Genomic DNA, 27,662 nt, shown 5'->3' with positions numbered 1-27,662 from the left:
TGTTAACAGCAGCAGCTGTTAATACACGATTGAAAGGATTGAACCTGGATCAGGTTCAAAGGGGAAATTCACTTAACAGAATCTCAGCAGTATTCAGTGGTGGATAAAAGTTTAATCAAACACTAGGTTGGGTTTCTCCGATCAAAAGCACAGCAATGAGGACTGTGCATAGTCTTCCATAAGCTTTACGTTGGGTTTCTCGGTTCATCCCATCGGCTCTGGCTTTGTGAAGGGCTTGGCTGCATTTTCCTCAGGCACTGCCACACCTGGGGGTGTGCCTGGACTCTGGCCATGTCCAGATGGGAGCCATGGAATGGGCGCTGCATTCCCTCTCAACCCGGACTGGTGTGGGACTGTCCGAGCACTCCCTCCAGTGGTGTTGAGGTGCAGCCAGAGAACATTCCAGCTCTTCTTGCTTGCCATTCCCTCTCACAGGGGACAGCATTTTGCCATGGCATGGGCATGTGAACTCAGCTCCCACTTCTGTCCAAGTGGACTTCAGTCACTAATTACTAGATAGTTTACAAAACCTACCATTGCTAACACTTCCTCTTCGAGCTGTATTTTACAGTGAAAGCACCTACAGTTCTTTTTCTTCAGGGACTAAGCCTGTCAGCATGGGGAAAGATGATGCAGAGCATCATGTCCAAGGTCTGAAGGAACATGAGGTTCCTTTTGAAGCACAACCACAGGCAACTAGAGAGCCAGCATCCAGAAAACAGAAGGTCCTGTGAGCTTTGCTGTCACTGTGGTTAAGTGGTTGCACAGGGCAAATTTCCCTTACCATAATATTTGATATGCAGACTATGCAAGTTTGTGGGGAAGAGGGGTGGCTTTTAACCAAAGGCATTGAGTGGAATATCCCTTTGTTCAGAATAATTGGACAGGAGGTGAGTAGATGCACAGCCTTTCCAGCACAGCCACCTCTCCTGTGGAGGAATCAGCAGGTCTTACATGGGCCATGGAAAGCAATAGTGATAGCATTCAGTGATGACATTGTTCCTCAGTCCTCCAGACTTGCTCATATATTTTTGTTTTAAAATGTCCCAGTTATTATGCATAGCAAAAAGGTATTTAGGGTGTAAAGAATTCAGATAAGTACCTGTATTTCATATATATTTGACACCAGTCTGGTTATTTAGCTGGGCCTTTTTTACAGGCACTGTCTCAACCTTGGTAAAACATAAAAAGCTTCCAAAGACAAGAGGGATTCTCCTCTTTGGCGGTTGCTGGATGTTAAAGGAAACAAAGGAAGTCACATTTCTAACCCCTCTCTGTCTGTCTCTCCTGCAGGTGGTCGATGCCACAAGTCTTGCACAGGCCGGTGCTGGGGACCCACAGAGAATCACTGCCAGACCTGTAAGTGTGGAAGAGTGAGAAACAAAGGACTGCAAAACCATGTAGCAGAGATCCTACTTGTTTTTTCTTTCAGTTGCGATGGGATGCTATAAATTCTGGGTTCAGTATAATTCTAATATATACAAGGAATTTATTTCTGTATATTTTTGCCAATAGATGGTCTGCTTTTTTTTTTTTCCACCCGTGTGAATGATGTTTTTCTTTCCTCTCTTGTGCTTTCTAAAACTGCTTACGCTAACTTGAATTTTATTTTTCCTACTTGGTGGCAACATGGAGCACAGCTCTAGAGAATATTGATGGTTATTTTGGAATACACTGATACGGATACTGCAGAAACAGAAAAAACTACGAGGCAGATTTGGAGATCTTTAATGATGACCTGACACTGCAAAGTTCCTGATGCCAAAATACTCTGTTAATTTTAGTGGTAGCCTGGGAATATTAGTTATCTTGCAGAATTGTTCTCTTTATAATAACTTTAGAATGTATTTGTGTTGCACTGAGAGAATAAGATGTTTTGTTTGTGAAGGAAGTACTAAGCGATGGTTTATTCACAATGTCTGTGTGTCCTCTTGAATTTAGAGAGAATTAAAATGAGTTTTTTCTTCATGTGCTTTCAGGTCTTTCACACAGGCACTAAAGAGCTAGAAGGACAGTCACAATATTAGCAGATAATAAAAGAGGAGAAAATTGAGAGCTGTCTTTTCCTACAAGTTTCTTTCTTTTTCCTGCTTACAAGAAGGTGAAAACCAGTTGCTTTTACTGGAGTCACTCTTGCTGGGAAATGAAGTGGTTGCTGGGAATTCCCCCAGAGAGCACGTTTCCAGCCTGTGCTTGTTTCCTTGGCTGAGTTGTAGATGGGAGGAAGGCTGTGACAGATGAGCCACTCCCAGATGAGCACCCCGACTGAGCCTTGAGCTGAGGAGAGCCCAGTGTCATCTGCCTCTTTCCTGGGTAGGAACAGTGCAATGATGCCTTTCTTTTAGACTACTTAGAGTGAGAGATAGGAGGGGTTTTAGATCTGGCAGACAGCTTGAGGTGAATGTCTGACGAGTCTGAGCAGGAAATCCAAGCTGCCCTGCTGACCCAAAGGACAGAGCCATGCACCTGCAGAGGCTCTGCTACCCAGCCAGGAGCTGCTTTCCCTTCAGGAGCATCAGCTGATGCTGCTGGGGAAGCTGCTCACAGTTACAGCTCTGCTAATATTAACCTGTTCTTTGATTACTGCTTCATATTGTGCTTTATCTGCAGGTGTGCTTAAAAACCCCTTAGGAGAGGTTGTAGGAATGAGGTACAGTGATGCTGAGCAAATTCTTCTTTGTCTGAATTGAGCTAGGACATCTTCCTCTGCTGGCAGTCTGTATGAAGGTCTTGAGGAATTAAGGAAAAGAAGTAGACTCAGGGTTGTGTGCTGAAGTACATGCTGGAAAGGGACTTAAACCCTAGCTGATGAAATTATTTTATGTCGTGGTAAGAATTAATTAATGGATTTTTTCCCTCTGTCCTAATGAGATACTTGTTTGTCTATTAAAAGTGGTAACTTTGCAAGGAGCTCCATAATCCATCCAAATGTGAGTAGCTTTATTCAGGCCTTTTGTGGTTAGTTTATCCAAGAACAGTTTAAAATCCTGGCAGCTCTGTTCCGTAAGGAGCACATGATCCTGGTTCAGGCCATGTCTCCAGCCTCATGGCAAGACCAACTGTGTGGCTGCAGAGGTCCATGTGGCAGGATCAGCTCCCATGGCCTCAGCCTGTACAAAGCTCTGCTTTCAGATAACTGGACTGATCTGGTGGATTAATGTAGTAATACCAGGGAGAGAAAAGCTTATCTGCAGTGCTGTGAAGGCAGGGGCTCAGCAGGGCTGCACGGAAGGTTGGCTCCAGGAGTGACAGCTCTCCCTCCCTTCACAGTGGCTGCCCTCACAAATCCAAACAGTGGGGACAGGCTAAGGCACAGCCATGGGGTTAAAATAATAAACTAGGAAAAGCCATAACCCATCTAAGTTTCAGGGAGATACACAAATCACACTCTTCTACTTGAAGTAGCTACTCCACATCCTCTTACCTTCAAGCCCACTCTGCAGCCTCTGATTGTCAGGGACAGGAATTCATTTTAGATCAGAGGCTTCCTCTTCGCCTCCATGACCTCACTGCACCTTGGACAAGCAGCAGGATTGAAGGAAAAGGCTGGCAAAGGGTATTTCTTCGTTGTGTTTTCTCACTATGGGTTTCCTCCAAACTGTGCAAAGCAAAGAGGGACAATATGAGTAAGGACTCAAAATATAAAGATACAAGTGGGACTATGCTGTTGCTGCCTTCATTTCTGAGTTTAAAAGACATGCCTGGCTTTCAGGCTCACAAAGGCTCTTGTTAGATACAAGCTGGAGACAGGATGAGTGGTGCTGTGCACATTGTGTCTACCTTAACCCTGTCACCTTGGGGATTCACGTCTTCCAACACATGTAGGAAAACACTCCAGCAGTGCTACATCCCCAGTGCCAAACCATTTTGATCCTAGAAACAGCTCAGAGTTACATTTCCTTTTTTTTTTATTGAGGATTGAAGCAAAATATTCTAATGAGCCCCCCTCATAAGATAAGATTTAAATTATTTTTCCTGGGAAAGGATAAAAAACGAAATATCTTAATCCATGTCTTTCATTTCAAATTACATATGGAAAAAAATCTAAATCCCTTTGTTTTTTTCATGAATATCATCTACCTAGTTTCTTCTTATGTTGCCTTCCAGCAACGTCTTTGTTGCTAATTCTGTCTGAAACACCACCTGCATCTAACTCTGTTCTAATGTTTCTAAATGTGACAAGAAAATTCATGTATTTAAGAAGACAATTAATAGGAAATTTAAGCCACACTGTTCTGTTAGGAGGTAAAGAAGATGAAATTCTAGGGTACTGTTTTACTCAGCTGACAATCAATTTTTCTTTTATAATTAAAATATTAGTAGATGTTAATAGGAAGAATTTGTAATCTAGATTATATAATTTGTTTCAGTGTCAGGAAAGGCTAATGGGAAAATACTTTTAAAAAGACCCTTTCAAAGGGTATTGAGCATGCACTGAAGAGAATGTAAACCACTTTAAAGAAAATCATAATAACAAATGCTTTTGGAAGTCACTAATCAAATTCAAAAATCTATGGTTAGGTTGTTAAAATTTTTGCTCTTCATGTCTGTTGAGAATTTCATGTGGAAACTGAAACTTTTACAATTCAATACATTATTAGTGACAGATTATGCACTTTGTCCAAGAGGAATGTGGATGAAAAGAACAATCTAAATTAGAATACAGACCCAACCAAGGGAATACAAAAAGACAAATATAACCTAGAAAATCAAACCTGAAACATGAAACACTTAGCAAATATCAAGTGCTCCATGACTCTGTGTGTGTACAGGAGTGTGGTCTGAGCACAAGTGCTGCTGGTGTTGCTGAGGAGAAGGTGTCAAATCAGAGCAGGAAAAGCTGGAGCCTGGTGGGGCACAGAAAGAGCTGAGCCAGCAGCTTGGATCAGTCAGGGAAACCCAGCGTTTCTGCTTGAAGCCAGCATCTTTAATTAAAACCCTTGTATTGCTCTAATAACTTTGCATGTTCGTAACACTTGCATTGATTTCAGTTACTTCCCTTTTTTCCTTCATAGATTTATAGTTTCCTGACACAATTAAAGATGTGGGGAAAATATAAAGGAGGCTGATGATTTGCACATGTGTATGATATTGCTGTGAAATTCTGGTAGAGGATGACAGTGTCTCCCAGAAATCCATCCCAATGCACGATACCTTTTTCAGGACTTTGGGGTTTGTCCTTTGGTCCTGACTGTGACAGTCCTGTGAAATCAAACCCTCCAGATTCTTGGGATCACACACATGATCAATAGGAATCCAGGCAGGTGGTTGTGCTGACCCTCAAAAGGTCTGGTTTGAAGCTCGGGGTCTCAGCTGTGGTTAGTGAGTCTATCCTCACAGTTGTTGGGTAAAGATATGGCACCTGGCACCTGAAATGCCATATGGTTTGACATTTTGAGTAATATTTATATTTCACTCTTTCAGGTAGGTCTTGAGTTATAGCTATAAAATCAGTTGATTGTATTTGGAGGAAAGTGTTTTGGGAAAAAAGCTTGTTATCTTTTTAAACCGGTGCAGCTACATATATTTTCTGTGGGGTTAGCTCCTGAGAAAGATTGCACGAACTGGTGAGTGATGTTTACTGGCATCTGAGCAATCTGCTTCAGGCCTTCAGACAATACACAGAATTGCCTTGTGTTTGTTTTGTTTTGGGGGAAAGCCTTCCTTTTGAAGTGTCTTTTAAATATGAGTCCTTAAGAATATCCAGAGCCCAGTAAGGTCGTATCTGTCTTGGTGTGTGGGGTGCCACTGAAGACACCAGACAGGTTTTCCTCAGACCTACACCTTCAAAAGCAGCTATAATGCAAATATGGCATACAGTGAAGCAGGAGACAGAGACAATATTTTCTAGCCTATTCCTAGAACAACATGTTGGCATTTCAGTTGGCATTGTTTGTTTTCCCTGCAAAATAAACAACCGGGGAAGAACAGTAACAAACCTTTGCTATAATTATTAAATTTGCTCCAGGAAAACCCACAGTCTTCCCTATTCTGAGCATCATGGTAGAGACCCTCATTAAACAGGTGTCTAATCAGAAGCAACATATGCTTTTTGAAGGCATCCAGTTCAAGCACTGTGCTGGAGAGGGGACTGTGTTCCTCCAGGTCAGCCCTGGTGTGAATGGCCCATCCCGAGATCAAACCCAAACCCTTGGTGTTATCAGCACCATGCTCCAACCAACTGAGCTGTGCTCTGTCCCTCCTCCATGGGGAACCAGCGGCTCCATGGACAGGGTGAATATTTTGGCCCACACCAAACAGCAGCTGCTTCTGGGGTAAATGAATCAGAGTTGAATTAATTGGCTGGCTCGTGCTGATTATCCACACAAAGGGGCTTTACACCAAACCTCCCCAGGTTTAAGCAAAATATCCAGTTGCTGTGGGGCAGCAGCAAGGAATGCAGAGTGGGCTCTGTGCATGGCTTTGGGGCACAGCACAGGCAGAATGTGGCTGTGGCCCTGTCAGAACATGAGGTGCCATGGGGAAGGGCAGGCAGGGCATTTGGGTGGTTGTCCCCATGGCTCTGGGACCAGCTGCTGCCCTGGGCAGTGGCCCAGGGGAACCCAGAGGGTTTGGGTTGAGGGTTGGAGTGAACTGAATGGCCTCTGTGCCCCTCCACTAAGGGAGCTGCTGGGAAGTGGGGCATCCTTCAAGTCAGGGTAAGGAGGGGCTTTGCCCCTTTGTGAGGCCAAGGCAGAGCACTGCAAATCCTGAGCTGGAGGAAAACAAGACACAGTCTCAGACTGGAGAAGGTATTTGTTCATTTGCATGAGCCAAGACTGTCACCACAGTGTGCTGGTGGCACAGAGCCACAGGTGCCATTGTTTCACATCTGTCTTAATGTTCATCAATACTGTCACTTAAATAAACAAATCATTTTAATGTGCTTCTCAGGCAGTGTTGAGAGTAAGTGCCTTCACAGAAATTTCCCAAATTTCTCAAATTAGATTGCAGAAGGCACAAAAGCTTTTTTTGTCTGGGGGTTTCCCTCTGGTATCAGCAAGATGAAATTGCTCTAAAAGGACAGTGTTTTATTCCATAGATTAAAAACAATCCCTTCTCTTTGGTTATTTACATTTTTAGGTCCTAAATAAATACTGCATGTAGCAAGAAGCATCACCATTACCTTAAGTTTCTGGCAGGTAGTGAAGGGATCAGAATGTACTTAAAGGAGTTACCTATAAATGAAATAGTAGCATTGAGCAGAAAGTTAGATTGAATTTTGTTTTCTCTTGCTTCCTGAAAAGTGTTTTTCATAGAGAAGTAATTAAATGCTTTTAACAAAATAGATGTTGAAGGTTAATTGCAGAAGTGTATCATCCGAGCTTTTATCAAAAGATAGCTGACTGCACGGTAGGCAGAGGTGGTTGGTATAGTTATGTGGATAATACTAATTTATTTTTCTGCAAAGTAAAGGTTATAGTTGAGTGAGGGAGTGAAGGTGGATGCTCCACTTGTTGACTGTTCTTTGCACAAGACTGAGCCCTGAGCGGTGTGGAACCACAATCCAGCTGGTAGGTCTGGTTGTTTCCCTGTGAATGAAGGCAGGATTGTGTTATTTTGAAAGAGCAAGTGGAGTTTCCAAATGTGTTGCAAGGTTGCAGTCTGTTCTGTTCCCATTTGTCAAATGGATTGCGATCAAAGGCAGCATTTGGCTCTGTCATTGGTGGCCTCACTCTGAATGTCACTCCTTTACTCCATGTTGCTGTTCTTCATGGGGAAAACTCACATGGAACTGGTGGGCTCTTCTGTTATTTTGTGTGGGGGGTTCCTATCCTGTTCACAAAAATTAATGACTTGAAAATAACACTCTACTTGAATTTTCAAGGGTAAGAACACGTGTTAAAAATTCCTTCTCCACAGTCCTTGAGCAACATGTGTGTTCCTAAAGAGGGTATTGTGCAGACATTCTGGATACAGGTGTCCTGCAGACATTCTGCACACAGGTGTCCTGCAGACATTCTGCACACAGGTGTCCTGCAGGCACTCTGGATACAGGTGTCCTGCAGACATTCTGCACACAGGTGTCCTGCAGATATTCTGGATACAGGTGTCCTGCAGACATTCTGCACACAGGTGTCCTGCAGGTACTCTGCACACAGGTGTCCTGCAGGCACTCTGGATACAGGTGTCCTGCAGGCACTCTGGATACAGGTGTCCTGCAGACATTCTGGATACAGGTATCCTGCAGACATTCTGGATACAGGTATCCTGCAGACATTCTGGATACAGGTGTCCTGCAGACATTCTGGATACAGGTATCCTGCAGACATTCTGGATACAGGTGTCCTGCAGACATTCTGGATACAGGTGTCCTGCAGACATTCTGGATACAGGTGTCCTGCAGACATTCTGGATACAGGTGTCCTGCAGACATTCTGGATCCAAGCACCAGCGCCATGGTGGCCATTCCCTCACTGCTAGGGGTTTTCCAGCAGGCTGTGGGTGTTTTGCTCAGGGAGCAGTTGGAGTTCCCCTGTGCCCAGCCCCGTGTGTGATGCTGTCCCTTTGCTGCCCGCAGTGACCAAGACGGTGTGCGCAGAGCAGTGTGACGGACGCTGCTACGGGCCCTACGTCAGTGACTGCTGCCACCGCGAGTGCGCCGGCGGCTGCTCCGGACCCAAGGACACCGACTGCTTTGTATGTGGCATTTCTTTATTCTTCCTGCCAGTCACTCTGCAGACTCTTAATGCTTTAATCCATGAAATGTGTAATTTCATCCCTTTTATGTACTGCATGTGCACTCGCAGATTCAGGATGCAAATTTAAACATTTAGTATTTTTAATATTCTATTAACATCATTTATCTGCTTAATATTACCCATTAACAGACCTACAAGATCTGTAAATACAGATTGGGAACTATTAACATGCCTATCTCTGTGATTTCTATCTTTTTTCTTTTCCAAAATTAGCTTTCAGAGGTGAAGGCAAATTTTTACAAGCATTTGTCATTACATTTGAGCATAGCTTTTATTAGTGCTCTGTGTGCTTTTCATATGAAAGTCAAGAATACCATTTGGCTTCTCTGTGCAAGGTGTTCCCTATTTCTGCCAGACTTAATTTAAATTCAGCTTTTTTACTGGGCTTTTACTGGGCTCCATGCTTCTTCATGGAGATGGAAGGCAAGTGGTTCCCAAAACACTCTCCCTCAAATGTGTGTTACTACATGTGCTTCAGATGAAAAGAGGAAATTACTTTTTCTTTAAAGAAGCAGACAATCTAAACATCCAGGCCTTTAGAAAAATTTTTCTTGTTTCTAATCCATTATTTCTAAGAGTTTTAGCAGCTTTAGAACCCAAAACTAATCTCAAAAAAATATGTAGCTCATCACACTGGGTTGATGAGACAAGTTTTGCTAATGGTTTCGGGGAAGAAAACCTAGGTCTAAAGGGGCCTAGAATTAGAGCCTGCACAGAGGGGTGGACTTTCAAACATACCTACATGAACTAAGAGACAAATACATATGAAGTTGACTGCCAGGTAGGGGTAGGAGGAGGGTATGGCAAATTGCAGATATTTTGAAACTGTGGACACGTGACTCACAAAGAACCAGCAAAAATGAATCTTACCCTGGCTAGCTCTAACTGTTTGATAGTGATAGGTGTTGTGCTTCAAAACCACACTCTAAATGCCGTTCTTTGGCTGCTGATGAAATGCAGTGATGGCTTGAGTTAGCCACCAACAGGATTTAATAAAGCTCTTCTCTGTGGCTTTGCACAAGTAGATGCTCAGCACATATGATAAGGCTGATCAAACACTCCCTGGAAGTTCTGTGTTGGCTTTGAAATGAAGAGATGGGAAGATAACATTCTTTCCTGTGTTATGTACAATATAAATAGGTAAAGGGAAGAGGAAAAATGCACTTATTGTTTCCAAATGAGCACTGAAGAACATCCTCTGAGCTGATGGGTTGATATGTGCCCATTTTCAAAGGTTAAGGACAAGTTATTGGCAGCAAAGTTGTGTAATGCTGCAGCCTGAAAGCTAAACTGCCAGAATTGTGGCAGCCATGGAAATATGTATGCTAAAAATCAACTAGTATGTTTGTTCTGATCCAGCAGAGAAGCACCCAGGGTTTATTCTCATTCCCTCCTGGCCCCAGAGCAATGTAAAAGAAATTCAGCAGGGGTCTGGCAATTTTCAGGACTAGTCATTACTTGCTTAGACACAGTGGGTGAAAAGTGTAACCCTTTAGGCTATAGACAACTGTGCTTAGCTTTGAGCTGAGACACAGAACTTGGTTTTTTCCTTGTTTATTTCCCTGTGCTTTTATTCACAAATTAGCAGCATTTAGCACAAAGTGCTAGAAATTTGCATATATTATCGAAGCAATTACAAATGTATATAAAACATTTCAGTCATAAATTAAAAGTTCCCAGATCTTCCAGATGAGTTTTTCCTGAGAATTGCCATGTCTCCAAGGAGTATTGGTGTGCTTTGCTTTATGAATTTGCTAAATTGTCATCAGAGAATTGTCATGTACATGATGGAGTACCTTTTAAGCCAACATGTAAGAAATGGGTCGAGGAAACAAACTAAATTAGTATTTATTAATAAGCAAAAGTACAGCTTATGAAGCATTACAAATCCTTTAGAGCAGTATGGCATCTTGCAACAGCATCCTGTTCTAAATATGGTTTTAATATCTGTAGATAAAATTCATCCATCCTCCTCCATATGCTGCCATCCATTCATTTGCATATTCAGTTCTAAAAGCAAGACAGTAATCATCAGCTGACACAAATGTGAGCAAACATGCTACAGCAAAGTCTTACTGATGTTTTTATCTCAGTTTCAAACTGGGTCTAGAACTTGAAATGTGTAGGAGGGCCTGGTTGAGTGCCTACTGGAACCAGAAAAGTGGCACAACCATATTCCCTGGGTGGACTTCCCATCCAGTTCTAAGTAAAGTGTTTATCTTTGTAAGGAAAAAAAATCTGTTTCTGTGAAAAAACGGGCAGGTTTTATAATAGGCATTTTAAAGAACCAGAAAAGACAAGATCAGCAGTTTTGCTTAGCACATGCTCCATGTAGGATGCTGCTCTCATCATGGATCTCCCTGCTTGTCCCTTTCCACAGCAGATTTTGTCCTTGGATACATTATTAGCCTCTCCTTTCTGAAATCTTCTGGCATGACAGGTCCCATGGTCCTGCTAGTAAAATCAGCAGAACAGAGGAATCTTTTTCACTTTTCTCTCAGTCTCAGCCCAGGAGGGAAGGGGACAAGGCACACGTATTATTGTTACACTTGTTGACTCTTCAAAGACACAAAACCATCTGTATTTTAACAACCTGGGAAAAGAGCAGAAGGATTCACTCCTAGACTAACACTTCTAAAGCAACCTGGATTACAGGCTAGTGGAGAGGCATTACCCAGTAACACTGGCTGCTTAAACTGCTAGAGGGATCCAGGCCAGGCTACAGCTTTCATATTCATACAGACTTCTCATTCATGCTCCAACAGTTTTCTTATAATCTGTGGTTAAAACCAGAGACATGATATGTGCTGATAAGAAATGTCAAAATTGGCGGGCCTTTCTATTCCTAATTACCAGCCTTGCATGGTCAATTGTTTTCCCTGCATCCCATTACTTTTGTTATCCATACACTGCCTCTTCATTTGTCAGGGCCCTGTCCTCTGTCAGCTGTGCGTGGCAGAGCCTGAATGCTAAGTGGGACAAAGTCCTATTTTCTTCTCTCAGCCTGTGAAGCAACTGACCTTGTTAAACTTGCCACTTAGGGAAATGGCCCCCTCCTGTGCTGGCTCAAAAGAACTTCTTATCCCTCTTGCTTCCTAATTGGGAATTCCAGTTTTCAGCTGGATGATGTACTCATGCTGTAAGAAATCTAAAGGTTTGGACCTCTGAAAAAGTCATTAGCATTTGCTTAGATGATGATAAATAGCTGCTTACTCTTGGCAGTTTTAGAATGTCCTGTCAAGTTTTGAATTAGTTGATTGTGAGTACTTATGAAACAAATTACAGCATTGTTTTGGTTTTGTAGGAAGTGTTGTAACAGGCAACTGTTGCCAATTAAGGGGGCTCACCAAAGCCCCTAATTTGAAAAGTCACAGATTTGCCAAGATGCTAGCAAGGAATCCAAGTAGCCAAAATGTATGTTAGAGAGCTCTGTATCACATTCCTCACTTTCACAGTAGGTCTGAGCAATCAAGACTATCTTTTACACTGAAAAAAACTATCCCGAAACAGCTATATGATTTAATTCAATATTTTTTGTCCGTTGTTTTGCAGGCCTGTATGAACTTCAATGACAGTGGTGCATGTGTCACTCAGTGCCCCCAGACCTTTGTGTACAACCCCACCACCTTCCAGCTGGAGCACAATCACAATGCCAAGTACACCTATGGGGCTTTCTGCGTCAAGAAGTGCCCACGTAAGTGCTGTGCTATCTGCCCTGCTGGCTGCCTTCTCCTGCACTGATGGGAAGCTGGAGGTGCATTTCAGGAGCCTATGAAACAGTGGGAGAATGAGAGCTGAGTGCTGAGCACCATCTCTCCAATCACTCCACATCCTGACTCAGTCAGGTGTTAACTAAAGGCAGTGACATTCTGTGCTGCTGACACTTCTGAAGAATCCTGGAGTGATTTTCCTAAAGAAAGGTGGTTTCTGTTTTCATGGCCAACTGCTTGTTATGTTCATGCTTTAGATCAGTATTTGCAAATTCCAAAATAGTGGAAATAAATCATTAAAATAGTGGGATTGTAAAAGGGTATGAATTTCTGTTTCAGAAAAATAACAGCCCTCCACCAGCACCTGGCTCCAAATGCTTTCAAGAGATTGATGTTCCAAACTTGGAATAGTGATGGCTTGACAGAAAGTTATCCTGAGCAGTTCTGTCCCAATGAGGAATAAACTTGTAATACTGACAACAATGCAGTCTTAAAACTCCAGAGTAAAATTAGAGGGGAAGAGTGAGTTAAAAAAAGAAGAATGCCATGCATGTAAAACCCACATGCTTCTGAGATACCAGCCAGATGATGACAAGTAACAGAAAGAAATTATAGGGTCATCACTTAGGCAGTCTTTGAATCTGCTGGTTTTAATTAGAAAGAATAATAAAGGATACAGTATTCTTGCTCTCCCTTTCATTCTGTGAAGGTTTACAGTTGTGCATTAATTATTTTATCCATAAATTACATGTAAGAAGGATAGATGATCTAAATTAAATGGAGCCATAATTCAACCCAACCCAAAATCCCTATTTTGAATCTCTGTGGAGGACTGACAGCAGGCAGAGGCTGTGGCCACCAGGGCCTAGTTCTTCCTGTAATAGTGGTGGGTTTGTTGAAGAAAGATTGGTTTATTAAGAACCTGATATATTATGCAATATAAGGGATATAATTCTTTGCCCAAATACTTCATTGAACTTTTTCCATTTTTTTTTCCTTTCTTGTCAGTATTAAGCTTTTAGTTAGGTAGAGTCAATCTATATTCGTTTTTGGCAGTCGTTTTACAGGGAAAAAATTAAAATGCTTGTCATTGTCTTGTGCACTGTTTTATCCCAGATGTCTATTTTTATGTGCATGAAAAAGACAGGACAGAACATCTTGTTTTATTTCTCTCCAATTTCTGTAACTTTTTTCCCCCTACAAACAATAATAAAGCCAAATTGGGGGAGACAGAGGGATCAGGTCTGAAAAATCATGGATTTTCCTAAGTCTCTGATACTGTGCCTGCTTTGCTTATACACTTCTGAAAACACTGAACTTTGAATGTTAATGTCACTGGGAAAGTCCTGAGGTGTAACAAATACATATTGACACAGAGTCCAAAAACATGTCCCAACTTTTATTCACTTTTTCCCAATATCTCCTTTTTCTTTTCAGACAACTTCGTGGTGGATTCCAGCTCTTGTGTCCGGGCATGTCCGAGCTCCAAGATGGAGGTTGAAGAAAATGGTATTAAGATGTGCAAGCCCTGCACTGATATTTGTCCTAAAGGTAGGCAGTGGTTCAGTATAAATTTTCTTGTATATAGTCTACACAGGGTGTTATTTTGGCATGAAATGCCCTTCATGGGTGTGTTGTGGAATATTAATAGCCTTTGAATGCCCACGAAACTTTGAGCTATGTAGGTTGTGTGTCAAGCATATACAATAGAGTGAAAATTTATTAAGTTGTAATGGTAATATAACCAAACCAATTACTTTTTATTAGATACAAATGAAGGGGATTTCACTGTTGGTTTTAGAGAAATCTGAAAGAATTCTTTATTGTGTTATTTTATTGACAAGTATTTCCTGGAGATGTTTTAGCGTTGTCCTTTTGTCATTCCAAAGGGGACATACAAAAAGCCCTGACTTCAGTGTGTGGGATGTCTCATATTTGTCAATACATTAGGTTTCCATTTACTTCTTCTGTCTCTGCTTTCCAAGAATCTCCTACCTTCTTTCTAAGGGTGTAAAATACAGACTAGTGATGGTTCTGTTAAGAAGACTGAAATCTGTAGGTTACTTTGCTGTCCCAGACTGTCTGTGGAGCAAAGCACCATGTGTTTTCCCACATGGGCCTGTGGCACTTTTAGTCCTAATGGAAGCCACATCTGGCTTAATTGTGGTAAATAACTTTTGTTGGTTTTGTTGTTGTTGAATTAATAGTTTTATGCATGTAAACACAGGTATAGAATTCCTTGCTCTCTGAGGAGGAAAGCTATCACGTTTGTAAAATGTTCTACTGGTAGTTGCCCTTAGAAGAGCCCAGTTAGGAAGACAGAATGGATTATATGGTTGAAATCATGAGGGATTTGTTCCTGGATGCATCCTGTGTCCCAGAAAATGCAGCTAATTTACCTAGAAAGGCTACACAGAGAAGTTTCCTCACTGGTTGCCAGAGTTTCTCCAGGCACCAGTAACTTGCTGGTTGAGGTGATAGAGTGAGTTATTTGTCTGACCTTTTAAAGGGCCTCGTGGCAGGGATGGTTAAGGTCACAAATCCACCAGAGAAGGACACCTCTGGGGAAACTGAGGACCCCTCAGCTTCTGCAGTGCACAGTGCACCAAGAAATGGCATGGCTGGGCTGAGTGGGACTTTCTGTGGCTGACCCTTGCCTTTATATGCCACGTGAGATACATTAACCTGTGTGCCAGGGTTCTGTGGCAGGTACTTTAGCTTGTTGTATGTTTTAAATTGGCATGTGCTGCTTTGGGAATATGGGTCAGGGGGGCTGTTTTGTCACCTCTCTGCTGAATGAAGTGAAGACTTGTGTCTGTAAGGCCAACATGTTCTGACTCAGTAGTTGCTTTCCCTAGCTGTTCACACAGTTGTGCTCCTTGTTTTGGCAGCGTGTGATGGCATTGGAACAGGGAGTTTGGTGTCAGCTCAGACGGTGGATTCCAGCAACATTGACAAGTTTGTAAACTGTACCAAGATCAATGGCAACCTTATCTTCCTTGTCACTGGGATTCATGGGTAAGTGACAAAATGTTAAGATGTTGTGTCAGGGTGCCATCTGAAGCCAATTGCATCCACCTCTTAATGATGGCTGCAGGCTTCTTTTATGGAACAGGAATTCCAGGATAAACTAGTTTTCTGCCTTCCTTTGGGAAGGAAACTGTTGCCTTGATTCTTAAGATTCAACCTCTAGGAAAAGAAAGGATGGATTAATTGTTTGCACTAGAAAGAGAAAAGACAGCTATGATCTTTGGTTACTTTGTGAGGTCCTCAATACTGGCTTCAATAAAGGCTGATTAGAGACTAGAAGGGAGAAAGGGAAGTTAGCTTCCATGAGTTTGTTTAAATTTTGCATGGCCAGCAGAATAATATGCAGAATATGCAGACAAACAGCCTCACTTAGCATAATGTGTCATAGTCTGGGTGGCTGTCACTGCACACACATGCACAAAAGCTGCCCTCTTGTCAATCAGTTTTGAAGACTCTGTATAAGTTTCAGTTGCAGAGACACACAGAATTCACTGGTGTTTAAATCAAGTATTTTGGTTTAAATTTTGCTCATTGTAATAGGTCCAGAAAAACCTCAAAGTGTCACATGTCACATGGCTCTGCTCTGGCCAAATGACCCACTGAGAGGCTGGATGGAAACCTGTTAAATCTCACAGGACAGGAAAAAATCAAGTAAATGCAAGACAAGCAGCTAAAGCCCATGAGCACTTTGTGGGAATTAACCCAGTGCATTAAATAAAATGTAATTTCGAGTATAAGAACTGCTTTCGCTCCAAAAGTTATATTAGTTCATTAAAAAAAATCTGTCTAAATTAAACGAACCGAACCCAACCTGGAATAAAATTGTTCTCATCTGAGAAATACCTAAATTTGGACTATATGCAGAAAGTTAAAATATTCTGTTCTATTTTATGGAAGAGTAGGACATGTAATGTTGAAACTGTATGGCACTTTGTGTCACATTCTTGAGAAAGAAGACTCACTTCAGCAAGTCTGAATTATGAGAGCACTGAGTTCTCCAACCCCAAACTTTTCTACAGCATGAATTACATTAGTATATGTTAAAAGAAGAGGATTTGAGAATGAATGAAAATAGCTATATTTCCAGAGCAACTTTTTTGTTTAAAGATTCAATTACATTTTGCAAACCAGCAATATGAAAGGGAAATTTAAAAAATGACACTGGCTACACAAGTCATTTGTTTTATAAATGGACAGTGTAGAGCAACAATAATCTTACATGTTTCCTCTCCGACTTTTACTGAACTTTTGCTACAAATTCATTTATTCAGGGTAAATTGCAGCTTTTAGAATTATGAATTTTTAGTGGTTTAGATTGTAGGGACTTAAAGTCTGGTTCTCTGGGGAATAGGAAGACTTTTTGTAGTGGCAGGGAATAATTTCAATGAAAGATGCAAAGTGTATTTTTTGTTGTTGTTTTCATTGGAAACTGTGGTGTTACAATTGATCCTATCCAATTTTTTGATTCTGTGGTTCTGTAGCCTCTTTCCTGAGAGCTTGAACTTCAAGTCTTTGTGAATTTGTAATAATTTGTATTTTATATATATATATGTGTAATTATGAATTGTTTATTCACAACTATTAATAATAATTAAGATACACATCATTCTACAGTTTTATATGTTGATAGAACATCAAACATTTGGCTGTTTGAGGGGTTTAAGTGTATATCTGCATCTTTAAAGCTATTTTATCTTCAGAATTTAGAGGTGAAATTCAGAGCTTCATGTTTATTGCAGGCAAGGGTATTCCTTTTTTGATGGTAATGCATTTTGAAAGCAAAGTGCTATGTTTCTGTTAGGTAGTCAAAACCTGTTATTTAGTTTTCTGAGAGCCCCAAATTGTTAAAAACACATGTGTTTGATGCCTCTGTGGTCCACTGGGCTTTTTGTTAAGGTTCTAGAACTCACTTTGCTGCTGCCAGGCTGGAGTCACCTCAGGGCAGTTAGAGGTGACCCCATCAGTCTGTCACCTCCCACACTTGTGATTTCTGTCCCCAAAGGCAGACAGGTGGATCACCTGCATGTTTCAGTTCCAAGAATGACGTGTCCTAGAAGGCAGAAGGAGGAAAGGAGGAAATGCATGCTCTGTATTTGTTGTGGATGTTTCCTGCTCTCAGAAAACCCACAAAAATACCATAACAGGGCATTGCAGAGGAATTTTTGTTTGGTTTAAGCTTCTGGCTGACTTATTTAAAATTAGGGGAGGAAACTCATGTAGTTACTAAATGATGGCATTCTCAAAATCGAGGTCAGCTTCATCTTTTTGTATTGTGGCATATCTAACTTTAAAATTCTAAGTTTTGGGGGTTATTTAATTTCTCATTGACGCACTTGCTTGGCCAGGATCTGTATTTTTAGAGGCTCCTTGTTCAACACATTCTAAAAAGCGTGCCCTTCAAATGCCATGTGTCAGGAGCTGCTGGCATGCTCTTAGTTTTGTTTTGCTTGTAGCTTGTCACTCCTTTCAGGAGCAGCTTTGTTAGTCCTGGTATACAGTAACACAGCTGTACCATTCCTGGAAAAACCACTGAAAATTCATCTTTCCTTTAGGAAGGTCACTCATGGTTGTTTAGGATTTCTTTATTTTCCGTAGCATAAATATTTGGTAAAACATGAATGAGTTGAACCTTTATTTTCCTTTAGGATGACATGGGAGAAGGTAGACACAGATCTGCAGGATCAACAGGCTGAAGAAGCCTGGTGCATATCCTCATAAAAGCAGTGTTGAGCATCTTGAAGCTGTTTCCTACATGGTATGGCTTTGAAAACCTGGTCTTTTCTTATTTAGAGAATCACATTATGTGTTTTTTATCTTTCAGAGACCCGTATCACACAATCGCTGCCATCAATCCAGAGAAATTAAATATCTTCCAAACAGTGAGAGAGATAACAGGTAACACGCTTCTGATCTATAAGCTGCATTAACTAATGAATTCTCACTTTCCATTTATAGTTTTCATGTGTTGGTTTTTCTGAAGAATACTAGGTACTTATTTTTGTCAAGCTCATCAAGCTGTAATTTTTATAAAAGTTTAATACAGAACAACTTCAGTATCAGTTGATATCCACAAGTGTGTTGTCCTTGCTCATGAAACACAGGATGCCCATTAGGGCAGGTGCTGAGAGGATAAGGGATCTTGGTCCCATGTTAGTGAAGTAGGACAAGTGTTTCTAGGGAAGGAAATGTGAAGAAAATGGTGCTGAAATGTAAGAAACCATTGTCTTCTTCACCTGAAAACATTTGAAAATTCCACTCTGCTTTTACAGCTCCTTCCCTTGGTCTAACAGGAGATGCTGCTGCGAGCTAGCTTTTGTGATTTAAAGACAGATGTATAATGTGTGGGGTGGTAGTGACTCCCATGTTTTGTGACTTTTCAGTGGGGTCATAGAACTTGAATTTAGCACTTTGTTTTCTTGCATCTTGCTTCTTGTTGTTTCACCAGTCAGGGGACAGGGAGGAAGATACGACAACTCTGAATTCTCATTTGATTGCTGATTATGTATAAGTAGGGAAATGCAAAAAAAAAGTTCTATTTCATCCACCAAAAAAAAAAAACCAACCAAAAAAACCCCAAAACCAAAAACCTTTGGGGACCTCAGCTTGACTGTAGCTGGGTGGAGCTCAGCATGCTTCACCTCTCAAAAGTTGTGTACTTCAGCAAAGCGGTGGGATTAGAAATGAAAGTAAACTCTTAATCTCTTCCTAATTAATGTCAAAGATAATCTGGCACCTGGGTGTTTGTTATTTGCCATTCTAAGCACACTAATTGGCAGTCTCAGCCCTGCCACTGAAGTGGAATTACCCCTGTGCTTAACTATGTACTGCATTTCAGTATGTAGCTCAGTGCATGGCACTGTCTTTCCTTTATAAACTAAGCCTTGTCCTAACTCAGGCATGGCTGAAATCATTGGCATTCATGTGTTTGCCTTTTCCTCCTTCAGGGTATTTGAACATACAGTCATGGCCTGAGAATATGACAGACTTCAGGGTGTTTTCTAACCTGGTTACAATTGGTGGCAGAGCTCTCTATAGGTAAGATACTTCTCTGTTGATGGAATAATTCTTTATCAGTGTTCTGTGATTCTTTGTTCAGTAGCAGAGAATGCAACATCCTTTGGGAAGGACATTGTATATTTTTTCCTCACTTACCAAAGTGTTCATTACCAGTATCTTTGCTAATCAGTTTATAAGGGTAATATCTTCTCAACATAATTATTAAAAAAACAAAAGCCCTTGTGCATGGCTGTAGCTATTAGCTCATTGTCTGAAACTTAGGTTTTATTGTTTAAAATACCTTGGGAAGAAACATTGTTTAAAAGGAATGAATAATAGTACTCATCCTCATTATTAGGAGTTTATATGATTGTGATTAGACATGCAGGCTCATGTGCCCAGGGAACAGAGTGGTTTTAAGAAGAGGTAAAAGGTGGAAGAGCACTGAAATCACTGAGGCACCTTGAAGGTGAGATGTTCATGAGCTCTGTAGTGCTGTTTTTACCAGAGTTGTTTCTCTGTGAAAACTCTAATGGAGAAATTGGTTTGAAGGGAAGAAAACATGGTGAGAAAGACTGGGGGGAAGCACAAGGAGGTACCTGAGTGATTTATACAGCAACCCCTGGGTCCCCACTTTGGAGATGGAGTAAATCAGGCATGGATTCTGCTGGCATCTTAAACAGCAACCCGAACAGAATATGAATAGCAGTGAAACCTTGAGGTTGAATTACAGCCCAGCATTTTGTTCCAAGGCAGCAATTTTTATTTGGAACAGCTGGAAAACAATTATCGTCATTAAAATACAATAACTTAAAGGATGCCCAGAAACTGGATATTGTCGTCACTAATCTTCAGTCATAAAATATGTGCAGTCATTTTCATGTTGCACAGACAATCATTTACTGTTCCTTTGATGAAGAAAGGCGATAACCACATATTACAACAAAAGAAAAATGAAATGTAGAAAGTGGGCTGGAAAAAATTCCTAGAAAATAACAATTTCTTCCTGTATTACTTGAAGTGACATTGATTTGATGCCTGGCAGAAGATGTTTTAATACATTTTGCATGATTTTGTCATTTTCTCCTTAGCATATAAACTGTTGTAGTATTAATGCTGTTGAAAGAAAAATCTGAATTTTATTCAGTTTTCCTCACAGCACTTTATTTGAAAAAAAATCTGTTATGGATAAAATGAAACTGGTTGAGGATTTCTGCTGGCCTACTTGGCCCAGTGCTGTGAGCATCACAGCTTGTGGTATCTCACTCCTGACAGGACTCATCATTTTCTAGGCAATAGAACTGGATGTTGGCTCATAAAATATTTGTGTCACCACAAAATAAAAGTTTTCTGAGCAATTCTCAGTTTTTCCAGGAAATACCATCTTGACACTAGGAACTAATTCTAGTGGGTAATTCCCTACTGGGTATAATAAATTGTGCCTTCTGGAGCTAATTCCCCTTCTCTCTTATTCTCATCCCAGTGGCCTTTCCTTGCTCATCCTAAAGCAACAAGGCATCACCTCGCTGCAGTTTCAGTCCTTGAAGCAAATCAGTGCTGGCAACATCTACATCACAGACAACAGCAATCTGTGCTATTACCACACTGTCAACTGGACCAGCCTCTTCAGCACCCCCAGCCAGAAGACAGTGATCCACCGGAACAAGAGGGCAGAGAACTGCAGTAAGTACTGCTGCTCGCTGCCACAGGCTCAGCTGGGGGCTTGTGGGACTCTGTGGACATCAGGGGAGCTGTGATCCTTTGCAGCATCCAGGGATTTGGCCCAGTCTGAGCAGGAAAAGGAAATGTTTTAAGGTATGAACGAATGCAAGAGAGAGCACGCTGCTTCTTGGCTGTGATAGGAATGTTCCAATTTCACAAATATGAATTCTGAAAGCTGTGAGTGGAGTGTTCGTGACTTTACAGCCCTTTCCTTATGGAGTGGGATTAGCATCTTCTGCTCCCCCTACCTTAAGTGGCCGTATATTAATCCAGAAAGATCCCTTTTGGGACTGTTTTAGGTCACCAAGTTCTCCCTTTTCATATTTGATCTATCTGATAAAAAATACTACCTCAGGAAAGCTTACGTGCCAATACCTAGGCTGAGGTCATGGTACTCAAAAGCCAAAGAAAGCTCTGTAGCAGATAAAACAACTTGTTTATATAGAAGTCAGGCAGCCAATTGCATTAATACAGGCATATTGGAGCAGCAATACAGTTCATCTGTTAGACTGCTTGCAAGAGAGGAGAGTCATTAAATTGCTGTATGTTTAAGTGATATTGCTGGGGTGTGTGCTCTGACCAGCCAAAAATGTTTGCTTTGGGGTTTTTTGAGCTGTGCTCTTGTTTTTCACTTGCACTTCAGTTTTTTCTCTATGTTGGGTTGGTTTTGTTTTGCGATTTTTGGATTGGTTTTGGTTTTGTGGGGGATTTTTGTTTTGTTTTGTTTTATTATTTTTGAAGGGTTTTGTTTTTGTTCTCTCTCCCCTCCGTTTGAAGTGCTGTTCTGCTCTGTTTTGAGAGAGTGAATGGCTGTGCTCATCACTGTAGTGTAAGTGGACTTTCAGTGTTAGGTGAAACACACAGCTGTAGCTTTGTCTCTGCAGCCCAGTTACTGTTCTAATCTCTCCTACCATGAAAGAGCCACAAGAAGGACAAAGTCTTGTTTGGTCAGGGTCCACGCGTTTTTTCTTGGGTGGCATTTTAATTACTATTATTATTAATTTTATTAGGCTGTTTCTTTATGTAAAAGTTAAAAAAGAGAAGGTTAAGGGAATTGCTTCTTGCTGTCAATGCAGGCAATTTAAAACTGTGCCCATGCCTGAGGTTTTAGAGGGAAAGAGTTGTTTTTTAACCCCCAGCAGAGCAGTGCCCACTTTTAAGCTGCACCATATTTTACCCTCTGGCATAAAATTTGTGTTACATGTGGCAGAAGTATGTGCTGAACAGAACTTTTAGGAGTAGATGTTTTCTGTGTATTTTGCCAGAGATGTCCTTGGTGTTGGCTGTGAAGCCATGGATTAGACCCTGCTGTTTGGTAGAAGGTTTTGTGGGAACAGCACAGAAGGGGGAGGGATGCAGTGTTTGCTGCTGCTTTTGTGGTGAGGAGGGGCACAGGGTGCTGGACATCCTGGTGTCCTTGCTTCTGTCACCCAGCCAGGAGGTGACAAAGGCTGGGCAGGTGAATGCAGAGGCTGTCTGAGAGAATAGCAGAGCTTGCTTCATCCTCCAGAGATGACTGAGCAAGTGGTAGGAGTGTCATGTGCGAACAAACCTTGGGTGAAGAGTCCAACAACAGTCCTGAATCATGGAGTTAACCAGCTGCAGGACAGAGAAGGCTGCACACTCTCTGTTTTCAACACACCCAACCTTACCCTGTTCATTAGCTCCTGTTGCCTGACATCCATGTGCTTTGTATCATTGTCTTAACAGCTTCTGTTCTCCAGGTTTTCCTTCTTTCCATCTCAGGGCTTTTCTTTTGCTTTTAATTCTTGTGAGGATGAAAAATACTTGAACAGTTGCAGTGTATAGTCTGGTTTTTTCCTGCCCCCACATAGAAAGCCAGCTATAAAAATAGAGTATTGATTGGAAAATAGAGGTGCTGCCAAGAAGGAGAAGCATATCTGCCCAGGAATCAGGCTCTGCTCTTGCTTTCCCCTGCAGTGTAACAGGATCATGTGGTGAGGAACCACCTAGTTCTGTGCTAGTGCTCTAGTAACAGCTGTATTTTGCATGTCATGAAGGAAGAATTAGCTCTTTGAGATCTCCCATGTGGAATTTTTTGGGCTGATAGAACAGAAGAATGAAGAAGCTCAAGGTTTTGATGACCATGCAAGAGTCACCAAGGTTATATTTCCAGATCCTAGTTGGTCCCTTCTTGTCAGGAGATACATGAAATTGTGAACCTTCCAGACAGCACAGGTTTTCCTTTCTACCAGATGAAAAACTGCTTACCCTGGGAGGCAAATCTGCTCTTGGTGCTCTGATGTTTTCTTACATCAGATTGGCTCTAGCTGTCTGATTATCATGGAGCATTTAATGAAAGAACAATCAAATTTCCTTCATTCCTAGACATTTAATATAAAAAGAAACTAAGCAGTAATAAGGTGGAGCACAAGCCTCATGTCTCATACAGTAATGATTCCTCTCTGCTTCAAGCTTTCTATAACTTCCCATATGTTAGGAGACAATGGGAAATCACTCAGAGGTGAATTTCATAAGGTGCTTTTTCCCTTCATGCAGTAGTATCCCAGTTGTTTCACTGTTTTTGAGAGCTTTGGGACATAGCTGAACACAGCAGTTTGGAACATATTCTTGCATTAGTTGTGAGGGCTCCTTTGTCAAATACCTCTTTGCCCTTTCCAGGATCACTCAGTTTGAGTCCCTCTGAAGCTGCCACAACTACTGAAACATGGGCTTCCAGAGAAAATGGAAACTGGGATGTGCTGTCACATCATCCTCTCACAATGAATGCCTTGTCACTACATTTGCACACAAAGGGAAAATGTAAACTTTATTTCACCTCTAGCTTGCTGAGGATTTATTGTAATAGACACTCATCATTTTCCAGGAATCAAAATACTCCTAAAGACATTTTAGGAGATTTAACACTGCAGGAATCTTAAAGAGGAAAACAAATCTCATTCATTCCCTTTTAAGAAGTCACAATGTAAGCTCCAGTACCAAGGGGCTGGTTTAGAAAATGGACTTTTAGATGGGTTAGGCAGCTTCTGCCTCAGCTTGGATGTCTCATTAACTCTGCAGGATCACTTGGAGCAAGGCAGCACTGCTCCCTGGAGCCAGATGCAGTTCTCCAGCACCCTTTGGAGTATCTGTCATTTCCAGGACAGGCAGCAGACTGGGGTTTGGGAGAGTTTTCCCTGCACCTTGCACTGCCTGAATGTGTGGGATCTGAGAGCGAGTCTCTAGGGTTTCCATTTCTGCCTTTCCCATGTGTTGCCTGTTCTGGGCATTGATCCTGCAGATGTTTGGGCACATGCTCACACCTCCTGAATGCCAAAAAAACCTCACCAGAATGGGGAAGGAGATGTGTAAGTAAATATTTCCAGGACCACAATCCATGCGCTGTGGCAGAAATACTGTTTGCTTGCATGGCAACCAGAAGAGTGTGACTTGTTAATGAAAATATCCACCAAAGACTTCTTTTCACGTGATTTTCAGTCAAGAAACCAGTCTAAACAATGTTAATTATTACAGCCACTCTCAGGTATGTTTATTATTGTTTCTTTTTATATTTTAAGCCACTATCAGCTTGGATTTGTTTTCCTCTCTACCCAGTGATTTTTAATAGCTTAAAGCAAATTATGGCAAACTTTATCTCTCGGTGTGTAGCTCTTCTGAAAACTCATTTAAGAGCTTCCAGGATCTTCTAGTCACCATTGTATTTATGTGACTTTTATGATCTATCACAAGGTGATGATATTTTTTCCATGCCATTTAATGCTGTGTTCAGCTGACTACATCAGTGAGGAAATACTGAAAAATTGCAGGGGGAGTAAAATTTCTGTGGAAAAAATTGGTCTGTGTTAATGCTTCATCTTTGAGATAACACTGGAATGACAAAGTTTGGCAAAATTCTGATTTATTTTTTTTTCAATGAACAAGACAAAGCCAACAGGCATCAGCCAGTGGAAAATTCTACAAAATTTTCCCGCATGCAAAATATGCTTTATACTCCTGATACTCTTAATTATTTCGTCTTGCTGTTTATGTCACTTCTTAACAATGTTAAAATAGTCACTAAGTCTTTCACTGCCTCCAAGATGGATTTTATTTTTAGGTTAAAAGCCTATGGCAGACTCCCGTTTTTTGTAGAATTTTGAAGATACAGGAGCAAAATGCGTGTGTGTTTTTAATTTATAAAACAAACAAAAAAACTCATAAACCCCCAGGATGCTCTAGTGCTTTGTGTTGTTTTTCTAAGATGGTGCCATGCCAGAAAGGGACTATACATGGAAGGAAAGTGACCTCTCCCTTCTCCACTTCCCTACACCCACTCAGGGATAACAATGTCAGTGTCCAAGCTTGTGTGCACAGGGAACAGAAGAACTCCCCAAGGAAAGAATAGGTAGATTTTGCCCTTGCTCCATGCTGAAGACTCTGCCTTTTTTTTCCCAGCATGGTTTTTTTATGGAACAGTCAGAGGTGACTCATGTGAAATATGAGAGCACAAAAAATAAATGCTGCAAAAAATGTCCTTTTATCCAAAGTTACTTAAGCAATTCTCTCAGCTTTAGTGACACCTGCAGTGTCAGGTGAAACCTTGCTAGGCAAAGGTTGTTACAGATGTGATTGTTATGAATGATATCAATCTAGCCACCAATTAACAACTTGAATAAATTATTACATTCATTATCGGGCATGATGTAAAGCTAATTGAAGTCTGCAGGAGCTTTTCTGTACAGTTCATGGAGCTTTGGATCAGGCCCAGAAGTGCACAGCCAAATAATAATTTTTCTTTTTTTAGTAACTAATTTTCTTGTGTTCTGTTTAGGTTGGGGAAAAACATCGAACCTTTCTGCTTCTAACCTGTGTGACCCCATTAATAAAGAATGAGCCCTTCTTCTAAAACTCCTGACAAAATCCAGTTCCTGTCAAGAACATTATTGTTCTTTCCTTCCACATAAGGCCATGTGATGTGCTGGAGCTGCAGAACATGCTCAGCCCATGGAAATGCCAAACAATGTGTCAAAAATTGAAACATTTCTTTAGCCATCCCCACAATTAAAGAAGAGAAAGACAAGCAAAATGAGTTTTTATAAGTTGTCAAAACAACCACTCCTTCCTTGCCAAGATTCATTTATGAAAACATTTCAGGAGGAAACCATGCGGTTTTTTTGTTTCTGTTGCTTTTTTCCTAACTACAGGCACTGTGTTGGCTACATTCCAATAGGGTAATCATAACTTTCTTTATTGAAAAGCTCTCCTTTTATTAGTGTACAGTTACTCTGTATTTTCTGAGCCATCTTGTAATAGTATCCCTTGTTCTTTGGAGGGATATTTTAGTGAAACACTCTGTGTGTGCACATCTGATCCCAGAGTAGTTTGATGGGTGAGAAAAATGAAAAGAAAGGCTATCACTAGTAGTAAATCACAATTTCAAGTTACAAAAGAAGGTGAGAAAGCAAACAGGAAACTGCCTTTCTGTGATGAGCGTGGAAAACAAAATCTGAAGAGTTATCAATATTCTTAAAATTAAAAATGAGAAAAAAGGGATCTCCAAACCAGGTTAAATTTTTCTTTATTGTGTGACAAAGATTTAAAATGAGTTATTGACTAGAAAACAAAAACCATGACACTATATAAAATGTTTTCTCAGTTTGAACTAGGATAATTTCTGGGTTTTTATTTGCAGCTTCAGAGAGTGACAGCATAGTGCAACAACTGACATCTAAAAGTCACTATAAAAATGTTGCTACACAAAAGAAATTTGGGTTAGGACAGCAATGAGAAGCTGAATTTTGTCTCTGGTTGTCCTGGCTGTGCTGGAGTGGCTCACTTGACTGCAGCAGCAGAGCTCAGGGAAGGGGGACAAGGCATCTCTCTGAAATAGCCTCCCAATTCCTTCTTGCTGGGCTGGAATCTGTGATAATTAATACACTTCAAAGCAAATGGAGCACCTGTAATGACTCCTAAATGTAACAATTTTACATTTGGCTGTACCTGATTTGAGCTTTGAGGCAAAAGAAAAAACAGAAAGATACTTCTGAATAGCTTTTGGATGTTGGATGTTGCCATTAAAAATATATATATAGGTGATATAAAATGGAAAAATCAATTAAATCCCAACCTCGATGAAACATGTGCAGACTTCTCATGCCTGAGGTTATTTGTGGTGTATTGAATAAGAAAGTATTGAAGGGGGTGGTAGAATTCAACCAGCACACCTACTTCTAATTTATTATATCCTTTAAGTTCTTTCCAATGGTTTAAAAAGCAAACAAGTGCCTGTGTTGTTGCCATCTCTGATATTTCAGGTCGTTGCTGGGCTTAATTTACTCAGTCCAGTGTGAAATGCGTTTGTGTAAAACGTTTCATTGTGCAAAAATAAATTCAAATTAATTCTGTCCTTTCACATGTGAGGGTTAGGCTAAAAGTGCACCCAGATTTTCATCAGATGCTGGAGAGATAATGTGTTTCCTTTTGCTCTTTGCTCATTTTCTCAATCTGTCATATCATCTAGATATTTACATAGAGAAGGATT

At 40.9% G+C, this 27,662-nt stretch overlaps 1 protein-coding gene across 4 annotated transcripts in view; it reads left to right on the top strand.

The window, feature by feature from the left end:
• The window catches only part of ERBB4 (erb-b2 receptor tyrosine kinase 4), a 552,538-nt gene that overhangs the window by 386,045 nt on the left and 138,831 nt on the right, over window positions 1-27,662 (top strand). For all 4 annotated transcript variants that reach the window (XM_085065694.1, XM_085065696.1, XM_085065698.1 and 1 more), the window contains exons 5-12: window positions 1,294-1,359; window positions 8,522-8,640; window positions 12,255-12,396; window positions 13,850-13,963; window positions 15,304-15,430; window positions 18,264-18,337; window positions 19,387-19,477; window positions 20,922-21,121. In XM_085065694.1, the coding sequence (XP_084921820.1) occupies window positions 1,294-1,359; window positions 8,522-8,640; window positions 12,255-12,396; window positions 13,850-13,963; window positions 15,304-15,430; window positions 18,264-18,337; window positions 19,387-19,477; window positions 20,922-21,121 (933 nt within the window). The remainder of the gene's footprint in view (window positions 1-1,293; window positions 1,360-8,521; window positions 8,641-12,254; window positions 12,397-13,849; window positions 13,964-15,303; window positions 15,431-18,263; window positions 18,338-19,386; window positions 19,478-20,921; window positions 21,122-27,662) is intronic.

The sequence above is a fragment of the Lichenostomus cassidix genome, chromosome 7, assembly GCF_008360975.1.
Source record: "Lichenostomus cassidix isolate B80296 chromosome 7, HeHo_3.0, whole genome shotgun sequence".
NCBI classification, from domain to species: domain Eukaryota; kingdom Metazoa; phylum Chordata; class Aves; order Passeriformes; family Meliphagidae; genus Lichenostomus; species Lichenostomus cassidix.
This window is presented reverse-complemented; position numbering and strand designations above follow the sequence as displayed.